General features: G+C 44.6%; 1 protein-coding gene across 1 annotated transcript in view; it reads right to left on the bottom strand.

The window, feature by feature from the left end:
- Window positions 1–3,922: 3,922 nt before the first annotated feature.
- smpd3 (sphingomyelin phosphodiesterase 3) overlaps window positions 3,923–26,983 on the bottom strand; it is a 138,935-nt gene continuing 115,874 nt past the window's right edge. The window contains exons 5-8 of the mRNA XM_072279390.1: window positions 21,559–21,648; window positions 20,372–20,435; window positions 8,313–8,475; window positions 3,923–7,294 (exon numbers count right to left, since the gene is read on the bottom strand). Coding sequence (XP_072135491.1) covers window positions 7,193–7,294; window positions 8,313–8,475; window positions 20,372–20,435; window positions 21,559–21,648 — 419 coding nt within the window. The 3' untranslated portion in view covers window positions 3,923–7,192. The remainder of the gene's footprint in view (window positions 7,295–8,312; window positions 8,476–20,371; window positions 20,436–21,558; window positions 21,649–26,983) is intronic.

The raw sequence follows: 26,983 nt of genomic DNA, 5'->3' as shown, positions 1-26,983 counted from the left end.
CCCCATTTAATTTTTAAAAAATTGGATACGGCACAGAATAGGCTCTTCCGGCCCTTTGAGCCACACCACCCAGCACTCCCCCGATTTAATACAAGCCTAATCATAGGACAATTTACAATGACCAATTAACCTAACAATCTGTCTTTGGGCTGTGGGAGGAAACCCACATGGTCACAGGAGAGCATGCAAACTCTTTACAGGCAGTGGCAGGAATTGAACCCGGGTTGCCTGTGCTATAAAGCGTTGTGTTAACCACTATGCTACTGTGCCACCCCACATGCGCCCCCATTCTTCAGGTCCGTTCTGCTAGTTCATTTCTGGCGCTGATTCCATTACTGGACACCAAAGGAGCTGCAGGAAAGAAAGGATTCTGGATATCCAGAGTCATGGCTAATGTTGTGCTTTACTGATAAAACAGGTAAGATATACTTGGTGGGGGGAAGTATCAATAGTGGATTACACAAAAGTTCAAACCACTTCTCAGGTTCTATCGAAACAGGTGAGGAAAGGTGCAAAAAGTGCAGTCTGGACAAAGAGTAGAAAAGAGCATGTAAGTCTGAGTCATACTCTCACTGGAGACAGATCATGCTGTCAGTGTCGAACATCGAATGCAGCCTGAATGCTCTTCCAGTTTTTATATGGAAATTGTATTGACCTGTGTAAGAGCCAGGCTTTCAGTATTGATATCTGGTCAGTTGAATGTAAAGTGACATCTCTCAACTCTTTCTCATGCCTTGCTTCTACTTTCACTGCGACACTGGCTCAGGAACAACCCTGTCAACGTTTCTTTCTTGCCAGAAGCCGCTTCACCATCTTGTTTCCATTGTTTTTTGTAACAAATTTTAAGTGTCTTACTTTGTTGCTGTTCTTGATGTCATAAGTATGTATTTGTTTATTGTAGAACCAACAGGGAGCCTAAGACACGTCACTCGAGATTGCCTTTGCTGCTGTCTTTAATCCCGAGAATCGCTGTTCCTCAAATTCCATAGCTGTAGAGTGAGTGAAGCTCTGAATCATGAAGGAATAAAATGGCTCAAGGTGTTAAATAGCTGAGTCCTGTTACTCTTCAGATTGGGTAAAATAATGAATAGGGATCTTCTGCAGAGCGGCCCCTCATCTGCAAGTCCTGCCACAGGAGCTGTGATCTCCCAAACCCATCCTTTGGAATGAGTCCAGCAGGCACCCAATATTAACCAAGTATATGCAAGTCCCTGAACTTCAGCTGAGTGTTTGTGATAAACAATAATCCCCTCAGCTGCATGTAGCACCCTGTGGCGGACTGGTCTGCCAGTGACATTTTTCCACCCACACACACACATGCACACATCAGCTGGTTGATGGTTGGTACCAAGTTTTCAATTAATGATGCCGTATTGAAGTTAAAAAAAATTACTTATTATACATGGATATGAACTCCTGCAACAGATCCCCTCACTGTATGAACCTTCTCATCTCTCAGTTCCAAATTCTGAGCAGAACGTGTCCTGTGTTTGTGGACACTGGACCAGACTGAATTTTAGAAGTGAAACAACATGTTAGCTTCTTTATGAAAGAAACATGGAGAAAATGTATCTGTGAACTCAGGCCTTCAACTCATAGGCTGGGGAGATGGATTCTCCTGTCTTTATCTCAGTATGTGGGAACAACATATCTCTGAGGGCCAGGAAATCTCCTGCCTTCATGTCACTGGATCACAAACTCTCAGGAGGTCGTGCTGTGTGTGTGTGTGTGTTCAGGGGGGAGGTAGGTTGGGATTCTCATGCTGCATGTTGTCTCCATAAGTGTCTTGCCTTTAATTTCCATCATAAACTCTGTCCCCTAAATAAATCCACCCCCCTGCCAATTATTTGAAACCAAACCATGCTTTTTGATGTCGTATTCATTCTTGTGTTTGAGGTCTTGCATTCATTTCTTCACTAAAACTACCTTAGACCATCTCTTAACATCACCTGTGTTACCCTTACTCAGATCATCAGTTGCTCAAACCTTCAGCCATGCCTATGTTACTGCTGCTTGACCATTTTAGTACACTCATGACTGGTGTCCTTCTGCACTTTAAATGATCCCGCAACCCTGAGATTATTCAAACCTCTGCTGCAGTTATTCACCAAATCTCACATACACGTCAACCCCATGCTTGAGGATACACACCGACTAGTGATCTAAAATTTCTGCCTACGTACATCTACAGTTTCTTCCAAGAATTCGCAACATCTCCAATTCTGGCCGTTGACTCTCAATGTAAGTGCTCCTTGGTGGCTGATCACTCACCTGGCAATGCCCTAAGCTCTGAAATTCCTTCCTTCCAGCTTTTCCCCATTTTACAATGCTCCTTAAAGCATAATTTTCAATAACATTGTATCATATGCTGGGATATCTCCTTATTAAGCTAAATGTTGGGTTTTGTTGTTTAATCATACTGCTGAACTGCAATGAGATGCTTTTGCAACATCAAAGGTGCATTATAAATGGAATTTGTTTACATTTGTCTCATCGTGTGGAGACATTATGTCACTTATGTTATCTTCTTGCCTGCATCTCACCAGATCACTTGCCTTCTAATTGCATCTGAAACACAATGTCTTAAAAAATTTCCTCAATGTGAGGGGATATTCTCTAATGCAGTGTTACTCCTTAAATAGTTAATATTCTCTCATTTTGTATCTGCTTTCATGCAGAGGAACTCAGAAATACAAGCTAAATTGGGGTAGTAAGTTGGCTTGGAGTGTAACTGGGAACTTCACTAGCTGGTGAGGAGGGCTTTGCTTTAGGGTTGTTGGTTGGTTAGTTCACGGTTAAGGTCTAGATTGGTCATGTTGGGATTGGATTGAGAATGAGATGGGATGAGGAACCCATTAAAACTACCCCAACATTCCTCGTGGACTCATGAACCACTCTGCCAAAGGGCAGAAGATGTTGGAGTTGTACTATGTTCACAACAGTAAGCATCAGAAATAAGTTGGGCTTTGAGTCCTGATGAATGTAAGTTGAATCAGACCCTGGGCAGAGGATTATGCAGTGACTGGGATGAAAATGAAAGAAATGAGGGCCTTGGTGTTCTTTCAGATGGGACTTTACAGCTGAGCTCCATTGATCTTTTTGGCTCGGTGTAAAAGATCCCAAAGAGGAGAACAGGGGAATTCTTCCTGTTGCTTTGGCCAATACTTAATACACAGTCAGCATTACTAATGTGTGGCCTAGCTGCTAAGCCCGTTGGAACTGTTTCTACTGACAGGAGAAGGGTCAAAGGCGTGTTACTAGCACCTTAAAACCAGTTGCTTTGGGCAGATGGGGCTTGTCAGCTCCTCATTTAAGAGAAGAAAACTCATCTCAAACCTCCTCTGCCTTGCGACTATACCCACTCATAGGGAATCCTTAGGGAGTAAACCCCGAGGGAAAAATCCAGAGCTGGAGTCAATTGAGTTCAATGCTGACTGGCAACTCCTGTGATACTGCTGGTACCAAACTGTGTAGGTCTATACCGTGCCTTTCGATTCATCAGATGCATGGACAGGGGGAGCTTGCTACATGGCCAACAGCTTGCCTTCCATATCGTACCGCCCAGGCTTACGTATCTAGACAGCTAGGGTGCAATATCCAAGGTTGACCCTGACTGACAGAGGCCTCTGACTCTGAATACTAACATGTTTATCAGCTTGCTGCACATGGAACCTTGTTGACTGCAACAACTACATTAATTGGAAGGGAAATGCTTTGGTTTCTGGATACTTTCCATGCACAAGACAAGGGATATTAGATGGTTAGTATCTTCCCAGGTGGACTGCAACTATGCAACAGCTCCTGGAAAAGTCCACTGAGGAGACAGATCTAATGAGGCTGCCCAAGGTGTTCAAACTATTTTGATTCTCTATCCATGGCTGAAAGGGAATCCTGGTCTGTAGTTCAAGGGGTTCCAGCACAAGGTTGTTATGTTACCTAGCCTGATAATAAAGCTGAGTGGGTCATCAACCAGTCAAGTTGTTGGAATACCATTTACAGCAATTGGGTGTAAGGGCTCAGGAGCAAACTATGGACTTGTACAGAAGAGTATCAACATTTTCCAGTGGCCACTATGTGGCAGGTAGGTAGATTCATGGCAGTGAGACCAGCATTGTTGAATTTCATTGATGTTCCATCTCCAGGTGTACAATGGATTGACAGTAGTTAGCTGAGTCACAACTCAGCAGGAAGTTAAGTACCTGAACCACAGTCTGCTCCTGCCCACTTATGTAAGGACTGAGACCAGGGCTGTATCCTGCAGTGTTGTATCATTTGATTGACTTTACAACATAAATCAGTACACCACAGTACAGGCACTTCAGCACATGATGTCATTGTTGTTGTTCCTTTCCACATTGGGTGGCAAACTTGTCATTTCTTTAACAATTTTGTTTGCTTTTTACAAGGCTGAATTGCTAACTCAAGGCTCAACCCAGCAAGGATCACCTTTTAACCCACTCCACAATCAATCAAACCCTTCTCTTCCACATAGCTTGCCATTTTTCATTCATCCATGGGCCTATCAAAGAGACTCTTAAATGTCCCTAGTGTACTGCTTCTACCACAACCCATAGCAGTGCATTCCCTGCACTCACTACTCTCTGTTAAAAACCTTTCTCTGACATCCCCTCAAAGAATTCTTCAATCACCTTATAAATATTGTATTAGCAGTTGCCACCCTGGGTAAAATGTCTCTGGCTGTCCACTCTATCTTTGTCTCCTATCCTCATATACACCTCTATCAAGTCCTTTGCTCGAAAGAGAAAAGCACTAGCTCGCTCAAGATATGATCTCTAATCTAGGTTTAGTTACAGTAAATATAAACACAGAAGATGCTCGGTGTACTCAAGCAAATCAGGTTTGTAGTTCAATTCAGTTTATCCCTCCGCATATGCTGCCTGACCTACTGAGTGCTCCCAGCATTTCTGTTATCTGCCAGCTTGCAGATTTTTGATTTTCAGTTACTCCTTTAGGGAGCTGAAGGTAAAGGAACCCTTCGGAGGCATTGATCATAATATGATAGAATTCACCCTGTAGTTTGAGAGGGAGAAGCTAAAGTCTCATGCATCAGTATTACAGTGGAGTAAAGGGAACAACAGAGGCATGAGAGAGGAGCTGGCTAAAGCTGATTGGAAAGGAACACTAGCAGGGATGATAGCAGAGCAGTAATGGCTGGAGTTTCTAGAAACAATTTGGAAGGTGCAGGATAGATACATCCTAAAGAAGAATAAATATTCTAAAGGATGAATGACACAACTGTAGCTGACAAGTCATAAGGAGAGGAAAGATGAAATATGAAGGTAAGCTAGCAAATAATATAAAGGAGGATATAAAATATTTTTCTGTTCTTTAAAGAATTAAAGAAAGATGAGACTGGATATAGGACCACTAGAAAATGATGCTGGAGAAGTAGCAGTGGGGAACAAAGAAACAGTGGATGAACTTAATAAGTATTTTGAGTCAGTCTTCAACGTGGAAAACACCAGTACTATGGTGTTTCCATAACTGGTTGACTGGCCTCATTCTGCTCTTGCATCTTATGGACGTGGTCTTCAGTTAAACTTATGTTTCCTCCTCCCCTCCCCCTGTAACAATCCTGCAACAGTGCAAATCCCATTAGTGTTTGTGCCATGGTCACAATTCCAACCCTCCCCTTCCTCTCATTGGTTATCTGGTTTGTGCCTGACCTGTTAAGCAATGTAAGTCCACAAAACCTTGCCCTTGGCCACAGGAGGAGGTCACAATACCTGGGTTAACTAAGCCTTCTCCAGACAGGGTCCACAGTGCTTTCCCTCTCTCCTACACTTTGTGTGGTTGGCACCATTGATTGAAATAGTCATCTGGCAGTAGCAGTGGGCTACCAGGTCCCTCAAGTCTGCCCCACCATTCAATATGGCCATCGCTGACCCATGCTGGCCTCAGCTCCTTTTCTGTGCTAGTTCCCCATCACCCTCAGTTTCTTGATCTTCCAAATATTTATCTGTTCCCACCTTAATCAAATAATCTGGCTTCCACCTCCCCCAGTGCAGAGAATTCCAGTGATTCACTGCCCACTGAAGGAAGTTATGCACCTCAGTTTTAAATGATAAGCCTCTTATTTTACAGCTCTACCTCTTGTCTGTGACTCTCCCACCGGGGAAAACCACTCACATTCCTCTGACAGACTCTCCAGTGCTCACAGTGCGATAGTTACCATCAGATGTAGCCCTTGGCTTCATCTGATGCATAAGTCGGGTGGGGTGGGTGACGGGTGACCAGTGTCATTTGAAGATCCCTCAACAAATGCCTGCAAATAAAAGGCTGCCACAGATTTATTCCTGGCAGAACTGACAAGCTGGTTGGGTCCTTTCCTCTGAGCTGTGACTCAGAACTGATGCTGGTGATCACAAAGCAACTTTCTGCACCAGATCCAAAGGGATAGTGGTTCTTCTTCAACTCGGTCAGCAACTTAGCCCTCCACAAAGTGAGCAGAAACACAACGTGTAGGTGGAGATGATGGGACACGTTAACCTTCCCTTTGCAGGGCCCACGTTGGCTTGTCAACAAGGCTGTGGTGGGAGCAGCAGAATATGCCCAGGGCTGTAGCTCAGCAACTGACTGCGTATCCCTGTCTCCTGTTGGTGTCTGTCTCTGTCTCTCTCTCTCTCTCTCTCTCTCACACACACACACACACACACACACACACTCTTTCAACGATAGGACATGTACTAACACAATGTTGGGAACAGGACACGCACTAACACCGAAGATGTCACTGCCAAACGCATTGAAAGGCAAACAAAAATCGTCAGATTCATTAAAAGTTGTACAAAGGGTTCTGCAGAAAAAAACCACATCAACGACTCATGGACTTGTCAAAATCTAAAGTTGTGCTAGGCAGTTCATAAAAAAGAGAGGGGACACCTCAAGAGTGGCACCAGTCCAAGGCAGTGTGAAATATCCACGTCAGCTTCAGTTTCCACTCTTCCGGGAGTCCACAAGAAGGCCTCTGCCCTCTGCCGTAGAGCACGGAAATAACCAAAATTGATTGTTGCCCTCTAGGCCACCTTCTAATCATTTCTATAGACAAATCAAGTAGGATGCCTCAGGCCTAGTCAGCTTGGATGTCTTCTTTATCTGTGAGCCAGAAAATGAGGGCTCTCATTCCCACAAAGATACCACCTTCTCCAATGGTTTCTTCTTCCTCTGGAAGTCAAGGGTCCTCATCTCTGATGGACACTGAGAGACGCATGGCCACAGCCAGGTGATCGGTCAGGCCAGCCAGCTGGGTGACAAAGCTGAACTCCTCCACCTCCTGCACAGAAGCAGACAACAGACATTGGTGAGGCATTCATCATCAATGTTGCACAGAGCGTATCTCCTCCTGATGCCTGCTGTATCTACCAGGTGCCCAATTAACAATGTTGACTCTTGTCCTTACACCAGTTTACATAGTGCAGTACTCTCGTTCCCCTCCCTCTCCTCCTCTACCAACCCCCCACCCCCAGATTCATGGGGTTTGTTCCAAGCATCTGATGGTTGATGAGTTGCTGACATCAAGTAGGAAATAGTTTTCGTACTGGCCGGAAGTGGAGCATCGCAACATCAGAGCTTGTTTTAAACTTCTAAGCAAGAAGTAAGTTACTGAACAACAGTTGGACTAGCAAATATGCAGCAGCAATAAGGTAAAGGGATATGATTTTATGTAGCAAGTTATGATCAGGTATGTACTACTTGACAAGATTGGGGGATAAATGATTTGATCATAGTTTTCAAAATAGAATAAATACTTGAAATGAGAGCAGAGATGGGGATTCATTTACTAAAAACTCAAAAACAAGACATTAGGCCAATAATGCAAGTCTGTATAATAATATAGTATTTATCACAGATTGCCTAAGAATCCTTAAAGCAAAGAGGAGGCATCAATTGTTTTGTTTTTGAGCAATTGTTCAATATTCTCATTGAATATCTTGGCTGAATTTTGAATCTGCCAGGGACCAGCCACTGATTGTGCTGAGGAATGTGGCTCCCTCTCTGTTTCGGCTTCCTTTAGAATCTTGTTTCTCCTTTCATCGGCTCTCCCATCTTTAAGCTGTGGGAAGCCGTTTGCATTGTTGGATCAGTTCCCACCCATTGCTGCTCTCCCTGTACGTCTCATCCCCTTTGCACCGAGTAGCCATTCCATCCCTGTCTCCAGAGTACAGATAGAAGCCATTTGGCCCATTGTACTGGGGCCAGCTCTAAGGTGAGCCACCCAGTTGCTCTCTTTCACCTTTGCCTTTCCTATCAGGCAATATGAGCAGCGTCTTCAGTTGAAGGGTGACCCTTACCACTTTCCAGTCAGGGTTCAGGCCTTCCTCAGAGTACAGAGCATAGTCGATCCTCCGCCCACAGCCTTTCAGCGGCCCTTTCCTCCCTCTCTGAGAGGACAGCTGGTTCTTGCAGTGGGAGAACACCAGGTATTCCCTGCGACCCTCTTCGCTCTCCAGCACCCTGTGAAGAGGTGAAAAGTGATGGTGCCGTCAATGACTCAGCTCCCAAAGCAATGCTGGATGGAACTCATTATAAACTGACAGGGGGCTGGGGGTAATAGGACCATCTCTTTGTTCTGAATATCCAGTATTCACAGCTAATGCCATCTACTCCTGAGTCAGGGCTTCAATCTCCACTGAAAGCCCCTGGAGTCCTATCCGACAACCATAATTGTTATGTCAGTCAGTTTAGTACGATAATCGTGTGTGGAATGATAGGGAGTTTTGTCAGTGAAGTCAGCACAGGATACTCTCAAAGTGGCCAACAGTGTAACCATGTGGTCAATAGTGGTATCAGTACAGGAGTGAGGGAATTAGCAAATTGACAGAATATTTTTGTCTATTTGTAATGAGAGAGTGCCTCATTTAACTAATCTTGTGACATTGTTAAAAAGTTAAATTTGACCATAAGACCATAAGATCATAAGACAAAGGAGCAGAAGTCGGCCATTCGGCCCACCGAGTCTGCTCCGCCATTTTATCATGAGCTGATCCATTCTCCTATTTAGTCCCACTCCCCCGCCTTCTCACCAAAAATAACCTTTGATGCCATTTTATCATGAGCTGATCCATTCTCCTATTTAGTCCCACTCCCCCGCCTTCTCACCAAAAATAACCTTTGATGCCCTGGCTACTCAGGTACCTATCAATCTCTGCCTTAAATACACCCAATGACTTGGCCTCCACTACTGCTCCTGGCAACAAATTCCATAGATTCACCACCCTCTAACTAAAAAAATTTCTTCGCATCTCTGTTCTGAATGGGCGCCCTTCAATCCTTAAGTCATGCCCTCTCGTACTAGACTCCCCCATCATGGGAAACAACTTTGCCACATCCACTCTGTCCATGCCCTTCAACATTCAAAATGTTCCTATGAGGTCTCCCTCATTCTTCTAAACTCCAAGGAATACAGTCCAAGAGTGGACAAATGTTCCTCATATGTTAACCCTAGAAGATCATTCTAGTGAATCTTCTCTGCACCCTCTCCAACATCAGCACATCCTTTCTTAAATAAGGAGACCAAAACTGCCCACAGTACTCCAAGTGAGGTCTCACCAGCACCATATAGAGCCTCAACATCACAACCCTGCTCCTATACTCTATTCCTCTAGAAATGAATGCCAACATTGCATTCACCTTCTTCACTACCGACTCAACCTGAAGGTTAACCTTAAGGGTATCCTGTACGAGGACTCCCAAGTCCCGTTGCATCTCAGAACTTTGAATTCTTTCCCCATTTAAATAATAGTCTGCCCATTTATTTCTTCTGCCAAAGTGCATAACCATACACTTTCCAACATTGTACTTCATTTGCCACTTCTTTGCCCATTCTTCCAATCTATCCAAGTCTCTCTGCAGACTCTCCGTTTCCTCAGCACTACCAGCCCCTCCACATATCACCGTATCGTCAGCAAACTTAGCCACAAAGCCATCTATTCCATAATCCAAATCGTTGATGTACAATGTAAAAAGAAGGGGCCCCAACACAGACCCCTGTGGAACACCACTGGTAACCGGCAGCCAACCAGAATAGGATCCCTTTATTCCCACTCTCTGTTTCCTGCCAATCAGCCAACGCTCTATCCATGTATGTAACTTTCCCGTAATTCCATGGGCTCTTATCTTGTTAAGTAGCCTCATGTGTGGCACCTTGTCAAAGGCCTTCTGAAAATCCAAATATACAACATCCACTGCATCTCCCTTGTCTAGCCTACTGGTAATTTCCTCAAAATTTGGGTCTCAGGATGTTACTCCAGCATTATTCTAGTTAATATGTATGCAGGGACCAGATGTCAACATTAACATTGGAGGGTTTCTTACAACATTTAAGAGAAATCAGGGAAAATGGGTAAATCCTTAATGTAAAACAAACCTATTTATGGGTTGCAGTTGACCAGGTTCAACCTGTGTTTATGGTTCTGCTTCTGGAATAGATGAGGATAGCATAGAGCAACTGAATAATGGTGTAAGTAAATGTCAGTCACTGAGATGATAAGGCAGGTGAGGTTCTCTAGTTCCTTTCAGAACTGCTAACATCACCGTAATCAATACAGTGCTCACTTAAAGTACAGGAACTTTTCTGGCAAAGGTGTATTTGCTAAGTGTGAGGCCTTCAAGAGTGAAATTTTGAGAGTACAGAGCTCGTATGTTTCTGTCTGAATAAAAGGTAAAGATAACAAGTGTAGAGAAACTTGGTTTTCAAGAGATATTGAGGCCTTGGTTAAGAAAAAAAGCAGGTGCATCGCAGGTATAGGCAGGTAGGAACAAATGAGGTGCTTATGGAGTGTAATAAGTGCAAGAGAACACTTAAGAAAGAAATCAGGAGGGCTAAAAGAAAGAATGAGGTTTGCTTTAGCATGCAAGGTGAAGGAGAATCCTAAGGGATCTACAGATATGTTAAGAGTAAAAGGATTGTAAGGAGCAAAATCAGTCCTATGATAAATCAGAATGGTAATTCATGTGAGGAGCCAAAACAGATGGGGGGAGATCTTCAATAATTTCTTTGCGTCTGTATTTACTCAGATGAACACGGAGTCTACAGAGGCGAGGCAAAGCATCAACTTCATAGATCCTGTACTGATTAGAGGAGGAAGTGGTTGCTATCCTGGGGCAAATCATGGTAGATGAACCCCCAGGACTTGACAAGGTTTTCCCTTGGACCCTGTGGGAGGCAAGTGCAGAAATTGCTGGGGCCCTAGCAGAGAGATTTAAGTCACCCTTGGTGACAGGAGAGGTACCAGAGGACTGGAGGATAGCCAATGTTATTCCACTGTTTAAAGATATAAACCAGGAAATTATAGGCCAGTGGGTCTGACATCAGTAGTGGGAAAGTTATTGGAAGGTATTCTAAGGGACCAGATATATAAGCATTTGGATAGACACGGACTGATTAGGATAGTCAGCATGGCTAAGTGCATGGTAGGTCATGTCTAACCAATCGTATAGAGTTTTTTGAGAAAGTTACCAGAAAACTGGATGAAGGCAAGGAAGTAGATGTCTTCGTGGACTTTATCAAGGCATTTGACAAGGTCCTGCATGGGAGGTTGGTCAAGAAGGTGCAGCTGCTCGGCATTCAAGATGAGGTAGTAAATTGTACTAGACAGTGGCTTTGTGGGAGAAGACAGAGAGTGGTATGTTGCCTCTCTGACTGGAGGTCTGTGACTAGTGGTGTGCTGCAGGGATCTGTGCTGGGTCCGTTGATATTTATCATCTATATCAATGATCTGGATGATAATATGGTTAACTGGATCAGCGAGGAAGGCTATCAGGGCTTGCAGAGGGATCTGGACCAGCTGGAAAACAGGCTGAAAACTGGCAGATGAATTTAATATAGTCAGGTGCAAGATTTTGGACTGACAGGGTAGATAGGGTTGTAAAGAAAGCTTTTGGCACATTGACTTTCATAAATCAAAGGATTGAGTACAGGAGATGGGATGGTATGTTGAAGTTGTATAAGACATTGGTGAGGCCTAATTTGGAGTATTGTGTGCAGTTTTGGTCACCTACCTACAGGATAGATGCAAACAAGGTTGAAAGAGTACAGAGAAAATTTAAAAGAGGATTACCGGGTCTGAAGGACCTGAGTTATAAGGAAAGATTGAATAGGTTAGGACTATATTCCTCGGAATGTAGAAGATTGAGAGGATATTTGATAGAGGTATACAAAATTATGAGGGGTATAGATAGGGCGAATACAAGCAGGCCTTTTCCTCTGAGGTTGGGTGGGACTAGTCATAGTCATAGTAATACTTTATTGATCCCAGGGGGAAATTGGTTTTCGTTACAGTTGCACCATAAATAATAAATAGTAATAGAACCATAAATAGTAACATGTAAATTATTGCCAGTAAATTATGAAATAAGTCCGGGACCAGCCTATTGGCACAGGGTGTCTGACCCTTCAAGGGAGGAGTTGTAAAGTTTGATGGCCACAGGCAGGAATGACTTCCTATGATGCTCTGTGCTGCATCTCGGAGGAATGAGAGGTCACGGGTTCAGGGTGAAAGGTGAAAAGTTTAAGGGGAACATGAGGGGAAGCTTCTTCACTCAGACAGTCGTGAGAGAGTGTAATGAGTTCTCAGCACAAATGGTGCATACGAGCTTGATTTCACTGTTTAAGAGAAGTTTGGATAGGTACATGGGCAGTATGGACATGGAGGGCTACAGTCCTGGTGCTGGTTGATGGGAGGAGGCAGTTTGAATGGTTTTGGCATGATCTAGATGGGCTGAAGGGCCTGTTTCTGTGCTGTACTTCTCTATGACTCCAGGAACCTCTGCAGTGATCAGCTTCAGTCATTGCAGAACTCACACAGTGGTTGGTACAGAATCAGACAGACTGGTCAGTATCACTAGTATTGGAACTGAAAATGGTCATTGACTGTTTTCAAGAACTGGTCTCCAGCAGTGTTTCCAAGGTCAGTCAGTGAAGGATACAATGGTCACTCAGTGTGACCAATACAGAACTGAAACATACCTGCTGGAACAGACACTGTTTCCAAGGTCAGTCAGTGAAGGATACAATGGTCACTCAATACATACCTGCTGGAACAGACAGCTCAGTGGTCAGGCAGCATTGGTGCCTGGCACAGGATGGTTGACATTTCAGGTTGATACCCTGCATCAGGAGCCATCCAGCAGTTTGTTTTTTGCACCAGGTTCCAGCATCTAAAGACCCTCAACTCTCCAGTATGGAACTAATTGCTCACCTTGATCAGCACAGAAACTATAGCTACCCCGATAGCAACAAAGACACTAAGAAACAGATTGGGAAGCAGAGCTTTGTAAGGTGCAAAAATAACAGGGTTGCTGTTATGGGTGACTTCAAATTCCCTAATATTGATTGCCACCTCCTTAAAGCAGAAGAGCTGAATTTGTTAGGTGTGTCTAGGAAGGATTCCTGAACCAGATGCAGGCAGGCTGACTGGATCTGGTGCTAAACAATGAACTGGGTCAGGTGTCAGATCTCTTGGTGGGTGAATATTTCTGAGAGACACCACAACTCCTTGACCTTTACCATGGGATATGGGAATGTACTTAATTGGAGGAATGGGAATTCTGATGCTAGTAGGGAGGAACTAGGGAGGGTAAATTGGGAATGAATGTTCTCAGGGAATGAATGCATAACAGAGATATTGAGATTGTTTAGCAAGCACTTACATGGGGTTCTGCATTAGGTTGGTCCAATTCAGGAAGGGAAAGTTTGCCATGTATGATGTTGTGGGCATCACTGAATCATGCCCAGAAGAAGATTATAGCTGGGAGCTTAACATCCAAGGATAGATATTGTATCGAAAGGACAAGCAAGTAGGTAGAGGGGGTGGGATGGCTCTGTTGGTAAAAAAAAATGAAATCAAATCATTAGAAAGAAGTGATATAGGATCAGAAGGTGTAGAAGCATAGTTAGATCAAAGAAACTGCATGGGTAAAAAGATCCTGATAGGAGTGAAAAACAGACCTCCGAATAGTAGCAAAAATGTGATCTACAAATGACACCAGGAGATAGAAAACGTATGTCAAAAGGGCAATTTTATAATATTCATGGGGGATTCTGATACACACGTAGATTTGGAAAACCAGGTTGGTGCTAGATTCCAAGGGGAGAATTTGTAGAATGCCTAAAAGATGACTTTTTAGCACAGCTTGTGGTTGAGCCCATGAGGGGATCAGTTATTCTGGATTGGGTGTTGTGCAATGAACTGGAATTGATTAGAGAGCTTAAGATAAAGGAATCCTTTGGGGCCAGTGATCATAATATGATAGAATTCACCCTGCAGTTTGCGAAGGAGAAGCTAAGCTCTCACATATCAGTATTACAATGGAATTACAGACATCCCACGCCTCCCGGAAGTTCCGGGAGTCTCCCGCATATTGTTCCGGCCCGAAATGTTGACTGATCTTTTCCACGGATGCTGCCCGACCTGCTGAGTTCCTCCAGCATGTTGTGAGTGTTGCTTTGACCCCAGCATCTGCAGATTATTTTGTGTTATAGCAGCTCCCTGATGCCTGCAAATTATATACAATATCCCAGAAATTGATTTTTTTTGAGAGCGGGGCTGGGGGTGGGGGGTGTGCGGGTAGAGAGAGAGAGAGAGAGAGAGAGAGAGAGAGAGAAAATGAGAATGAGAGAATGAAAGAATGAATGAATGAGAATGAATCCTGATTGGTCTCTCTTTGTGCTAAGTAGACCTATCAGTTTTCTCTATGTGCGGGCTTTACAGCTGACCTCTCTCTTTCATTGTCCATCAGTTCAGTTTAGTGTCCTGCACCGCCATGGCAGAATGTTCCAAAAAAAGAAATTATAAAACGTACTTCACCCCAGACTCCACTAAAGTGTACCCCTGCCTAACAGGGGTCAAAAATAATGATAATGTTGCTCACTGCACTGTTTGCAACAGTGACTTTTCTCTTGCCCATGGTGGGTAAGACTGTAAAAGACATGTTGAGGTGAGTTTAACAGGTGTCATTCATTCATTAGCATAGCTAATGATATTTAAACTAGCTGGCTAGCTGCTAAGGAGCTACTCTATTATGTCCTACGTGATGAGGCCAAAGTCCCTGTAGACTTGCTTAAAGTTGTAAAAAAACAACTCCATGATAATATAATATAAGTACATATTTTAATGTCACATTTTCTGCAATAAGACAATATAGTAAGGATACACCTTATGCTTTTATTTCTTTTAGGGACCACAACATAGTAGGGAGGCTAAATCATTGACACAGACTGCTATGAGGTTGAGACTTCCGGTTGAGACCTCCCTGAAATGAGTTTTTGCAGGGTGGGAGGTCTGGAATTACAGAGGTATGATAGGGGAGCTGGGCAAAGCTGATTGGAAGGGGACACTAGCAGGGATGATGCAGAGCAGTAATGGCTGGAGATTCTGGGAGCAGAGGATAGATACAGATATCCCAAAGTATTCTAAAGGCAGGATGATGCAAACATGGCTGACAAAACAAGTCAAAGCCAGAATAAGATGTCAAAGAGAGGGTCTATACAGTAATAGACCAAAACTAGTGGGGAATTAGAGTATTGGGAAGCTTTTAAAAACCAATTTAAGGCAACTAAAAGTCATAAAGAGGGAAAAGATGGAATACAAAGGTAAGCCAGCCAACAGTATTGAAGAGGAGCCAAAAGTTTCTTCAGATATATAAAGAGTGAAACAGAGGCAAGAGCAGATATTGGAACCCTGGAAAATGATGCAGAAGATGTGAAGTCAGAATTCCGGGTTAATGGCAGGATTCTTAGCAGTGTGGAAGAACAAAATGTATCTTGGGGTCCACATCTATAGATTGCTCAAAGTTGTCATGCATGTTGATAGGGCTATTAAGAAGGCATAGAGTGTGTTGGCCTTTACTTTGTGGCTCCTGAACTCAACCCTCTGACTCATAATGTTACAGCTCTATAAAATCCTGGTTGGACCACACTTGGAATATTGTGTTCATTTCTGGTCACCTCATTATAGGTACGATGTGAAAGCTTTAGAAAGGGTGCAGAGATTTACCAAGATGCTCCCTGGATGAGAGAGCATGTCTTATGTGGATACTGTAGATTGAGTGAGCTAAGGCTTTTCTCTTTGGAGCAAAGGAGGATGAGAGGTGACTTGACAGAGGTGTACAAGATGAGACATTAATCAAGTCGGTAGAATAGAAAGACATACTTTAGACTTTTTCTCAGGGCAGAAATGACTAATATGAGGGGGCATAATTTTAAGGTGAATGGATTAAAGTATGGGGGGATATCATCGTTAAGTGTTTTCTTTTACACAGAGAGTTGTAGGTGCATGGAACTCACCGGCAGGGGTGCTGAATGCAGATACACTAGGGTCATTTAAAAAAAATTAGATAGGCACGTAGATAATAGAAAAATGGAAGTCCTCAGTGGGAAGGAAGGGTTAGGTTTATTTTAGAGTAGGTTAAAAGATCAGCACAACAGTGTGGGCTGAAGAATCTGTACTGAACTGTTATATTCATAGTGGCTGTTGGAGCTGATACATTGGTAATGGCCACAATACAAACTGATACAGTGCCATCTAACTACAGTGGTCTCAGCCAGGAACAAGAAATGGTCCCACTAGCCATTTGGTTTTGTTTGCAGGTGCAGCAGGCTATCAAGTAGGCCTTCACTGAGAGCAGGGAGGTTATGCTGCAACTGTACAGGGGACTGGTGAATCCGCACCTTGAGTACTGCGTGCAGTTCTGTTCTCCTTACTTGAGGAAGGATTATACTGGCTTTGGAGGTGGTGCAGAGGAGGTTCACCAGGTTGATTCCAGAGATGAGGGGGTTAGGCTGTGAGGAGAGATTGAATCGCCTGGGACTGTACTCGCTGGAATTCAGAAGAATGAGAGGAGATCTTATAGAAACATATAAAATTATGGAAGGGATAGATAAGGGTAGGAAAGTTGTTTCCACTGATAGGTGAGACTAGAACTAGGGTAACATAGCCTCGAGATGTGGGGAAGTAGATTTAGGATGGAGATGAGGAGCAACAGCTTTTCCTAGATGGTGGTGAATCTGTGGAATTCTCTGCCCAATGAAGCAGTGGAGGCTACCTCAGTAAATATATTTAAGACAAGGTTGGATAGATTTTTGCATAGTAGGGGAATTAAGGGGTATGGGGAAAAGACAGGTAGGTGGAGATGAGTCCATGGCCAGGTCAGCCATGATCTTGACCTACTCCTCCTCCTATTTCTTATGTTCTTTTGGCCAGTACAGAAACTGATACAGGATCTGGTGTCAGTGAATAATACAATTGCTGACACTTTTACCCTGCTGCTCTTGTTGTCTCGGACATTTCCTCTCTAGTCACACTTGCATTTTTCAGCTAGCCCCATTTTCTGCACATACAGTAATTCTCAGTCATAACAATATCTTAGGGAAACCTGCCAAACTTTAATTGACCCATTGATGTAGTCTGAGGAAAGATGAACTTCTTTGAAGATTACAGATTATCTTTAATTGTCACTGTACTTTGAAACATTCAGTGAAATGCGTCATTTGTGTCAACCACCGACGTGGTATGAAGATTGTGCTGGAGGTAGCCTTCAGGCACCACATAGCATACCCACAACTAACACTAACGTATATCTTTGGAAAATGGGAGGAAACCAGAGCACCCAGAGGAAACCCACGTTGTCATGGGAATAGCATACAAAATCCTCACGGACAGCGGGGTGAATTGAACCCCGATCAGTGATCACTACCGCTGTGAAGCATTGCACTAACTGCTATGTTATAGTACTGCTTTGGAGTGGAGGGGGCTGATGGGAGACTCGATATAAGCACACAAAAGGAAGGAGGACACAGAAAGCATGTACAGTATAATAGGAAACTTTTTATCGAACAAGTGCTGGCAGGGACATGTAACTGTGCCAGCACTGAACTCACCAAGGAACAGAAGACTATCGAACAAGTGCTGATAAATGAGATTGGTATGGCTGAAGGTTCAGTACTGTATAACTGTTTGAGTCAGGGGTTGAATTGTTAGAATCAAATAGCAAGTTCAGTGATCTGGGTATGATTGATATTAGTGGCCATCTGGAATAATTGTTCTGACTTCGCCTAATCCCTGAACCTCTCTCTTCCGGTAAGCCCCCAGCCTGGCTTTACCATCTTTTATACCTTGCATCTTCTCATGCAGAGGTCTGGTTACCTTTGATCACTTCTTGGTGATGTGACCCATCCCAGTCCCCCCTTCTATTTCGTTCTGGTACAAACAGTCTGTGTGTTACATCTGCACTTTCAAGTGATTGACTGTCTAACTTTCCATTTGCCAGAACATTGCTGGCCCAACCCATCAGCTCAACCAAACCCGTGACTTCACTATAGTTCCCATTAGATTCATGTTCTTCCACAGGACTGCCATCCCAATAGCAAAGCATGCAACTTGCATGCAATGAATATGGCAGGTGACAAGTTTACTTCCTTACCTGCAGAACCATTTGGAAAACTGAGTCATATAGATTGGTAGAGTTACAGATTAATTACACAGTCAGTTTGCACAGACAGAATAATAATAAAATCATTACGTAGTCATTGAGCAATAAAGTCAGAGGGCTGCCATAGTGTGATTGAGTGACAGAGTTGTAGTCATCAAACAGTCAAAGTCAGAGTAATGGAGGCATAGAGTTGTCATGGAGTCACCAAGTCAGAGTTAAACCTCAGAATTATTGAGTTGTTGAGGAGTTGTACAGAATGAAAAATGATCATTCAACCCAACAAGTCTTTACCAACCGACAACTAACTATTAACACTAATTCTTCTCTAATCCCTTTTAATTCTCCATCAAGCTCCCCTGTTTCTCCTAGCCACCTACACATTCAGTACATTTACAGTGTCCAATTAACCTGCCAGCCCTCACTCATGGGCCTCGCACAGATCTGCAAAAACTGCTTGCCATCCCAGTGTGATCTTCTCCCTGTCTTCTCCACCCTTAATGGAACACACATGAGAAGTTCATGGATTATTCATACTGCTATTGTCCACCTGCTGTTTCCCTCTGTGCACCCAAGACAAAACTTATCCAAGAAAGGATGTGCTGACATTGGAGAGGGTCTAGAGGGTGTATACGAGGATTATCCTGGGAATAAAAGAGTTAATGCATGAGGAGCGTTTGATGGCTCTGGGCCTCTACTCGCTGGAGTTTAGAAGAATGAGGGTTGGGGGATCTCACTGAAACCTATCAAATATTGAAAGGCCTAGTTAGAGTGGACATGCCGAGGATGTTTCCTTTAGTGGGCAAGTCTAAGATCAGAGGGCATAGCATCCTTTAGAACAAAGATGAGGAGGAGTTCCTTTAGTCAGGGAGTGGTGAATTGGTGGAATTGATTGCCACAGACAGCTGTGGAGGTCAAGTCATCGGTTGATAGGCTCTTGATTAGTGAGGGTGTCAAAGGTTAAAGGGAAAAAGCAGGAGAATGGGATTGAGAGGAGTAATAAATTGGCTATGATGGAATGGCAGAGCAGACTTGATGGGTCAAATGGCCTAATTCTGCTCCTATGTCCTGTGGTGTTATGATGTTCCTTCTAGCTCAGGTCAGAATCAACATCTTTCCTAAGTTCATTACGTATCTCACTCCAGGCTAACCAAAACCAACCAGAAATTGGACTGTACCTCCTCATTCCTGAACCCCATTTCTTGAGTTGGTAACCCCCTTCCGGTTATGTAGTTCTCCTTACCTTCTTCACTTCTCCCTTTTTTATACGGGTTGACGTCAGGTTCCAGTAGCCTTCCTGTAACACACCTACAGGCCTTTGTATTCTTGGATGTGATATGAAATTGAGTTGTGGCCATCAATGTTCAGTTCAATACTGTAACCTACAGTGGCCAGTACAGCAGCCGACCACAGTGCGGTCACTATGGGGCCAAAACGCAAGCTGATACAGTGGTGCCAGAGTACGACCAATACATGAGCTGATCACTATGTTTGCAATCCTGGAGGCAATCCAGATGTCATGCCAAGTGGCCAGTACAGGAACTAAAACAGTGCTCACTCAGTGTGGCCATTGGAGGGGATGAAAAAGAGGTCACAGTGTAAAGGCCAACTTACTGAACAATTAGTGGCTATTATATGGGGCCACTACAGTGGCCCTCTATAGCTAACACAATGGGTTCTGTGCCCAGTACAGGAGTGGAATATATTGGACACTCTTCAGTATGGCAGTAGATCACTGTATGTCCACTATGGATATCGTGATTGGTGACTATTAACTGACTGGTGCAGCATTACTAACTACCGAATGACTTTGCAGCAGTGTCGAACAAACATTAAGGGTGAAGGGGAAGAGGAAGAATTCTCTGAAACACAGCCACCTCCTCCCAAACCAGGAGTGTACAAACGTCTGGGAGAGGACTCTTACTTCTGCAGATTATCCGGTGTGATGGTATCTTCATCATAGAGTCCTTCTGGGTCCATCAGTGTACCTGCCATACAAATGCATGTCAGCCCTTCAGGATAAACACAAACAACCTCTCTGAAATCCCCGACACAAGTGAGTGGAACAGAAGGATTTTCAAACATGGGGCAAAGCCACGTCCAGCTTTAATCCCACGGTGATGTTGGACAACACCTAGGTACACAGACACAGCCTCATCTTTAGCCTGATGGGCTCCGAATTCTTACCTACTTTTCCCCAATTACCTCGCCCTTCTTTATCCTTTTTATAATATGGAAGCCAAAGCTGTTGCATCATTTGTGGATTCCATACTTCGAAGCCCCTCTTACTGCTCGTTTCCTGTGCTTCATGCACAGACTGAATGTGCCTGAGCTGAGGGAATCCGCTCAGGTTGGGATGGTCTTGAACAATCCACCCCAGTACACACTCGTCAGGGTCCGTGCTGATAGCAATCAATCAACTCAGAGTGTGTCCACATTTTTTGCTAAATGACCACAGTAACCTTGCCCACCCTACCCGTCCTCTTGTCATCGTCTCCACTGTCACCAAACTCCACCCCCGGGTAAAACCGGGGATGGGGGATGGGGGGGATGGGCCCTACTGCTGAGAATTGTCACCCGCACTCTCCTCACAGTCTCAATGTGCTCAGAACCTTGTTGTTCCACATCCCCACTCTAAGAATGGTGCCCTTCTCTCCAGCCCCACTGACAAAGGAGCAGAATTAGGCCATGCAGCCCATCGAGTCCACTCTGCCATTTCACCCTGGCTGATCCTGGATCCCATTCAACCCCATACACCTGCCCTCTCACCAAATTCCTTGATGCCCCGACCAATCAGGAATCTATGAACATCCGCTTTGTATATACCACGGACTTGGCATCCACTGCAGTCTGTGGCAGAGCATTCCACAGTTTCATCACTCTTTGGCAAAAAAAAATTCCTGCTTACTTCTGTTCTGAAAGGTCGCCTCTCAATTTTGAGGCTGTGCCCTCATGTTCCTCTCACCCTGCTGCAGCCTTCATCCTGCCCCACTGCATGGGCAGCCCTCATCCCTTCTTTCCCGCACCCCCCCGCACCCCGAGTTGTTTGCACCTCACCCCTGCACTACAGGGAGCAGTAACCATAGTTAGGCCAGTGGGGGACGGACTCACCAATCACCCAAGGCTGTTCCTCTCCAGGGCTCAGGCGGCAGGGATCCTTGTACTGGGTGAAGAGAGAATGCTGCTGTTCCAACTTGTCCTCTGCAAAGTGAAACAAATCAGGTCAGTGCTATATTAACATATAACAATTACAGCATGGAAACAGGCCATCTCAGCCCTTCTAGTCCATGCCAAAGGGGATGCCTTCTCGTTGAATAAGTGTTTGTAGAAAATCCCATGTTCACCACACTTTGCTCTCATGTCAAGATGAACACCAGATACAGCCAGTGACTGACAGACTACAGCTCCGTATTTATTATAAAACCACGTGTATGTCACCATATTCTACCCACCCTGAGACTTGCAGGCATTCACAGGAGAACAGAATACAACAGAAACAGTGAACTACTACACACAAAGACTGACAAACAACCATTGCAAAAGACAAACTGCAAATTTTTTTTTAAAAATGTGAATAAATAATACTGAGAACATGAGCTATAGAGTCCTCGAAAGTGAGTCTGTTGGTTGTGGGACCAGTTCGGTGTTGAGACGAGTAAAGTTATCCACAGTGGTTTAGGAGCCTGATGGTGAAGGGTAATTCCATTGACCACTAATTAGGGAAAAGGGTGACCAGGAAAGCCAGGAACTAATTACCTGCAAGCACAATTGTATTCTAGGACTGGAAACAGCCGGGGGGTGGGGGTGGATGGGGGTTGCAGTTAGAGCAACAGCACGACAGGAACCTGGAGACTGAGATTCAACTGGAAACTCTGGACTTGGACAACAGATGGTGAATGGAAAGAGCACATCAGACGCTGAACAGTACTGTACAGGAATAGGCCATTCAGCCCACAGTGTTGTGCCAAACCAGCAAACAGGGAAATCAAAAACACCCAACACTAATCCCTCCTACCTACACCATGTCCAAACCCTCCATCTTCCTTATGTCCATGTGCCTATCCAAATGTCTCTTAAAAGCCTCCAGTGTATTTGCCTCTACCACCGTACCAGGCAGCGCATTCCAGACATCCACAACACTCTGAGTAAAAAAAAATTTACCCCTCACGTCCCTCCTTGAAGCTACCCCTCTCACCTGCCCTTGGGTATTAAACATTTCAACCCTGGGAAACAGATGCTCTCTGTCCACTCTGTCTATGCCTCATAATCTTGTAAACCTCTGTCAGATCTCCCCTCAGCCTCTGGCACTCCTGAAAAACAACCCAAGTTAATCCAGACCCTCGTAATACGACATGCCCTCTAAACCAGGCAGCGTCCTGGTGAACCTCTTCTGCACCTTCTCCAAAGCCTCAACATCCTTCCTGTAGTGGAGCAACCAGAACTGTACACAATACTCCAGATGTGGTCTAACCAGAGTTTTATAAAGTTGCAACATAACCTCCTGACATTTGAACTCAATGCCTTGACTGATAACAGCAAACATTTCCTAAGCCTTCTTAACCACCTTACTGACCTTTGTATCCACTTTCAAGGAGCTATGAACATAGATCCCAAGATCTCTCTGCCCAGCAACACTGTTATGGATCTTGCCCTTAACAGTGTGCTGTCTCCTTTCATTTGCCCTATCGAGGTGCAACACCTCACATTTATCTGGGTTAAACTCCAACTCCCACTTCCCAGCACATCTCTTCAACTGATCTATATCATGCTGCATTCTTTGCCAGTCTTCTACACTATCCACAACTCCACCAATCTCGGTATCATCTGTAAATTTACTAACTCACTCATCGGCATTTTCATTTAGCTCATTTATATACAGTACATCAGAAACAGCAGAGGTCCCAGCACAGATCCCTGTGGAACTCCACTAATTACAGACCTCCAGCTCGAATAAGTCCCTTCAACCACTACCCTCTGTCTTTTATGAGCAAGCCAGTTCTGAATCCAAACAGCTAGTTCGCCATACACCCCATGAGGAACTTTGTCAAACAATGTACTAAAATCCATGTAGACAACATCCATTGCCTGGCCCTCATCAATCTTTCTTGTCATCTTGTCAAAAAATTCAATCATGTTGGTAAGGCGTGACCTGCCGTACACAAAGCCATGCTGGCTCTTCCTAATTTGGCCATGGATTTCTAAGTGCTTATATATCCTACCCCTAAGATTTTTGCTAGTAATTTCTCTACAACTGATGCAAGACTTGCTGGTCTATAGTTCCCAGGATTTTCCCTTGTTCCCTTCTTAAATAGAGGTACAACATGAGCCACTTGCCAGTCCTCCGGGACATTGCCTGTGGCTAGAAGGGACACGAAGATACTGGTCAAGGGCCCAGCAATCTCTGAAGCAAAGTACTCATTAAGTACCTCACTCACATTCTCCACATCCAAACAAATCTTTCCTCCTTTATCCTTGAGTGGTCCTACCCTCTCCCTGGTCATCCTCTTGCTCTTGATGTATGTGTAGAATGCCTTGGGATTCACCCTAATCCAACTAGCCAGGGACCTTTTATGTCCCCTCCTGGCTTTCCTAATTCTGGCTTCTTTATACTCATGTATGTCATTTGATTCTAACTTCTGAAACTTTACATACTTTTCCCTTTTCTTCTTGATGAAATTCATCACCTCTCTGGACATTCAATGTTCTCTTATCTCTCCATCCCCATCCTTCCTTTCAACAGGAATATACATTTCCGACACTCTGTGCAATTTATATTTAATTACACTCCACATGTCTGATGTAGACTTGCCAGAAAACATGTTCCCAATTAACTCTCCATAGTTCCTGCCTAATACCCTCATAATTTGCTTTACTCCAATTTAAAACTCTCCCACAAAGACCATGCCTGTCCTTATCTACAGCTATCCTAAAAGTTAAGGGGTTGTCACTGTTCCCCCACTGAAAGGTCAGTCACCTGGCCAGGCTGATTACCCAACACCAGGTCCAGTACAGCCCCTCCTCTTGTTGGAGCATCCAGATATTGTCATAGTCCAGTCCATGAAGTCCATATTCTGGTTCACGGTCCGGTCCAGCGACCCTTGCTCCAGGTTTTCCTATCTACCCTGTTTCTGTCTTGTTCAGCTAATTGAAGCAGCTGATGCTGGTTGGGACTGGCTGCATAAATAGCTCCAGAGACCAGGGCGTGGCTGCCGGATTGTTCCTGTCCTTACTCCTTGTATCCCTTCCCCTGCCCTCTGTTTCCTCGCCTGAAGCCCTGCCTTGTCTTGCTGGTAACTCTCGCCTCACCTGAAGTTCTTGTCTCGCCTTGCTTTGCCAGTAGCCTTGCCTTGTCTTGCTCTCTGGTCCTGGAGCCACACTATACCTAGCTCCTTTCCTGTCCCTTGCCTCCGCCCAGGTAAGCCAGGCCGTCTTGCCGTTACCTGGAGTTGGTTCTGTCCCTTCCTGTCCCTTGCCTCTGTCGGGTGGTGCTCTGCGCCCTGCCCAGGAGGAGCCCAGCCTCGCCTCACCTCAAGTCTGCAGCCTCCATCCTCGCCTCGCCTCAAGTCTCCATCCTTGCCTCGCCTCAAGTCTCCAGCCTCCAGCCTCGCCTCAAGTCTCCAGCCTCGCCTCGCCAAGCCAAGTCTCTAGCCTCTAGCTTCTAGCCTGAAGACTCCAGCCTTGTTTGTCCTGCCTGCCTGCCAGCCAAGCCTCATCCTTGCCTAGTTCTGGGGTCCCAGCCAGAGGCAAGACCCAGGTGCTGGGCCCTTGTCCAGTCTCTGGCTCGGAGTCCAAGCCCGGGCTCCCAGCTCTCTTGTTCAGTCCTGTTCCAGGTTCCTAGTTTTCCTGTCCATGTCCTTGCCATCGCCCTGAATCCTAGTCCTGTCCCTAGTACTTCAATGTCTGTGTCTTGCACTTGGGTCCGTTCCCAGCCACCGCCCTTATGACAGATATTGTTTTAAGAAACCTTCCTGGATACACTTAACAAATTCTGCCCCGCCTAAACCCCTTGCACTAAGAAGGTCCCAGTTTATAAGAGGGAAGTTGAATTTCCTCATGACAACAACCTTACTATTTTTACACATTTCTTGAATCTGATTAATATCATGTTATCCAGTAACTGAGTGATCACCACGACCTACACAGGCACCACAGGGTGGCTCAGGTGCACAGGCAATGGAGTTGCTGCCTGTCAGCTCCAGAGCTCTGGATTCAAACCATCACTGGTTCATGAAAAAGGATCTAGTGATTCCCAATGTATTCAATGAATAAACTCTTCTCGGGCTTCTAGCCGGGTACAGGTATCAATTATAGCCAATGGTTCAATGACAAACTCTGCTATCTTCAGAGATTATGCCTAGGCGTGTCTAGTCCAGTGGTATTTACAACCCCGTAGTCCGTCCCTCCTGATTGGTTAGTTCTCATCCAATCAACTTTCTGCTCTCCCACCTTGTTTACAATCGAATTCTGGTTCTTACTTAGAGCGAGACATTCATCTTTGTTAAAATTATTTTCCTCTAGTATTAATGGCTTCCTTTACCAGGTGGTCCTAAAAGCCATCGGCATGGCACAGTTGGTTTGTATCGTCAAAGTCAATCCTATGGCCATTGTGAATGCAATGTTCTGTGACCCCAATTTCTCCAGGTAACCCAAACAGATGTACCTCCTGTTCTCCATGATGTGGGTTTCCACTGTGTGTCCCGTCTGGCCGATCAATGTACGCAGCTCTGTACTCACAGGAAATCCTGTAAACGCCAGCCGTCCTGAGGCCCAGGTCATCTTTGACCAGCACAGGCTATGATTTGAGCTTCCTTACGGGTTTGTGGATGGTATTATTCCGATATTTCTTCAGGATCCTGGCAATCCTCCAGGAAACTGTGGAAATATAGGGAAGACAGGCCGTAGCGACAGGTTCCTCCTTGTTGTTAGATTGTCTGGTTTTTTGGTCAGCCCTTTCAAGGGCTCAATTCATTTTGTTCACCTTGTAGCCATTCTGTAGGAATGGGGTCAGTCCATCACAGGCAAAGCCCTTGCCCTCCAACTTACTATATGTTCTCAGAATTACTTATTACTTTTTTGCATGACTCGTCTTTTGCACACTGGTTGTCAGTCTTTTTTATTTATAGTTTTTCATAAATTCATTATTTTCCTCTAAATGACTGCAAACAAATGAGTATCAGGGTAGCATGGGGTATGTGCTTCGATAATACATTTACTTTGACTTGACCTCTCGTGCCATCTATTTGAAGTCTGCACATTCTCCATCTGACTTCATGGATTTCCTCCCACATCCCAATGATGTGCGGGCATGGTGGGAAAATTTGGAGGGAGGAGAGCTGATGGGAAGGTGGGGAAAATAAAAATGCAGGATCACTGTTGGGTAGGATGGTGCGAGTTGGAGTTGCTGAGGGGCTCCTCCGGAGGGCAGCAAAGAGCCACCCAGCGTATCAGGCAGTTCAGCTGCTGCCAGTAAACAATATTTAACCAGCAGCATTTAACCTGACCCAGCTGCCAGGATCCCCAGATGCCCCAGCACACC

Source organism: Mobula birostris, chromosome 15 (genome assembly GCF_030028105.1).
Source record: "Mobula birostris isolate sMobBir1 chromosome 15, sMobBir1.hap1, whole genome shotgun sequence".
Lineage (NCBI taxonomy): Eukaryota > Metazoa > Chordata > Chondrichthyes > Myliobatiformes > Myliobatidae > Mobula > Mobula birostris.
Note: the sequence above shows the minus strand (reverse complement) of the source record. Positions and strands in the feature narration are given on the sequence as shown.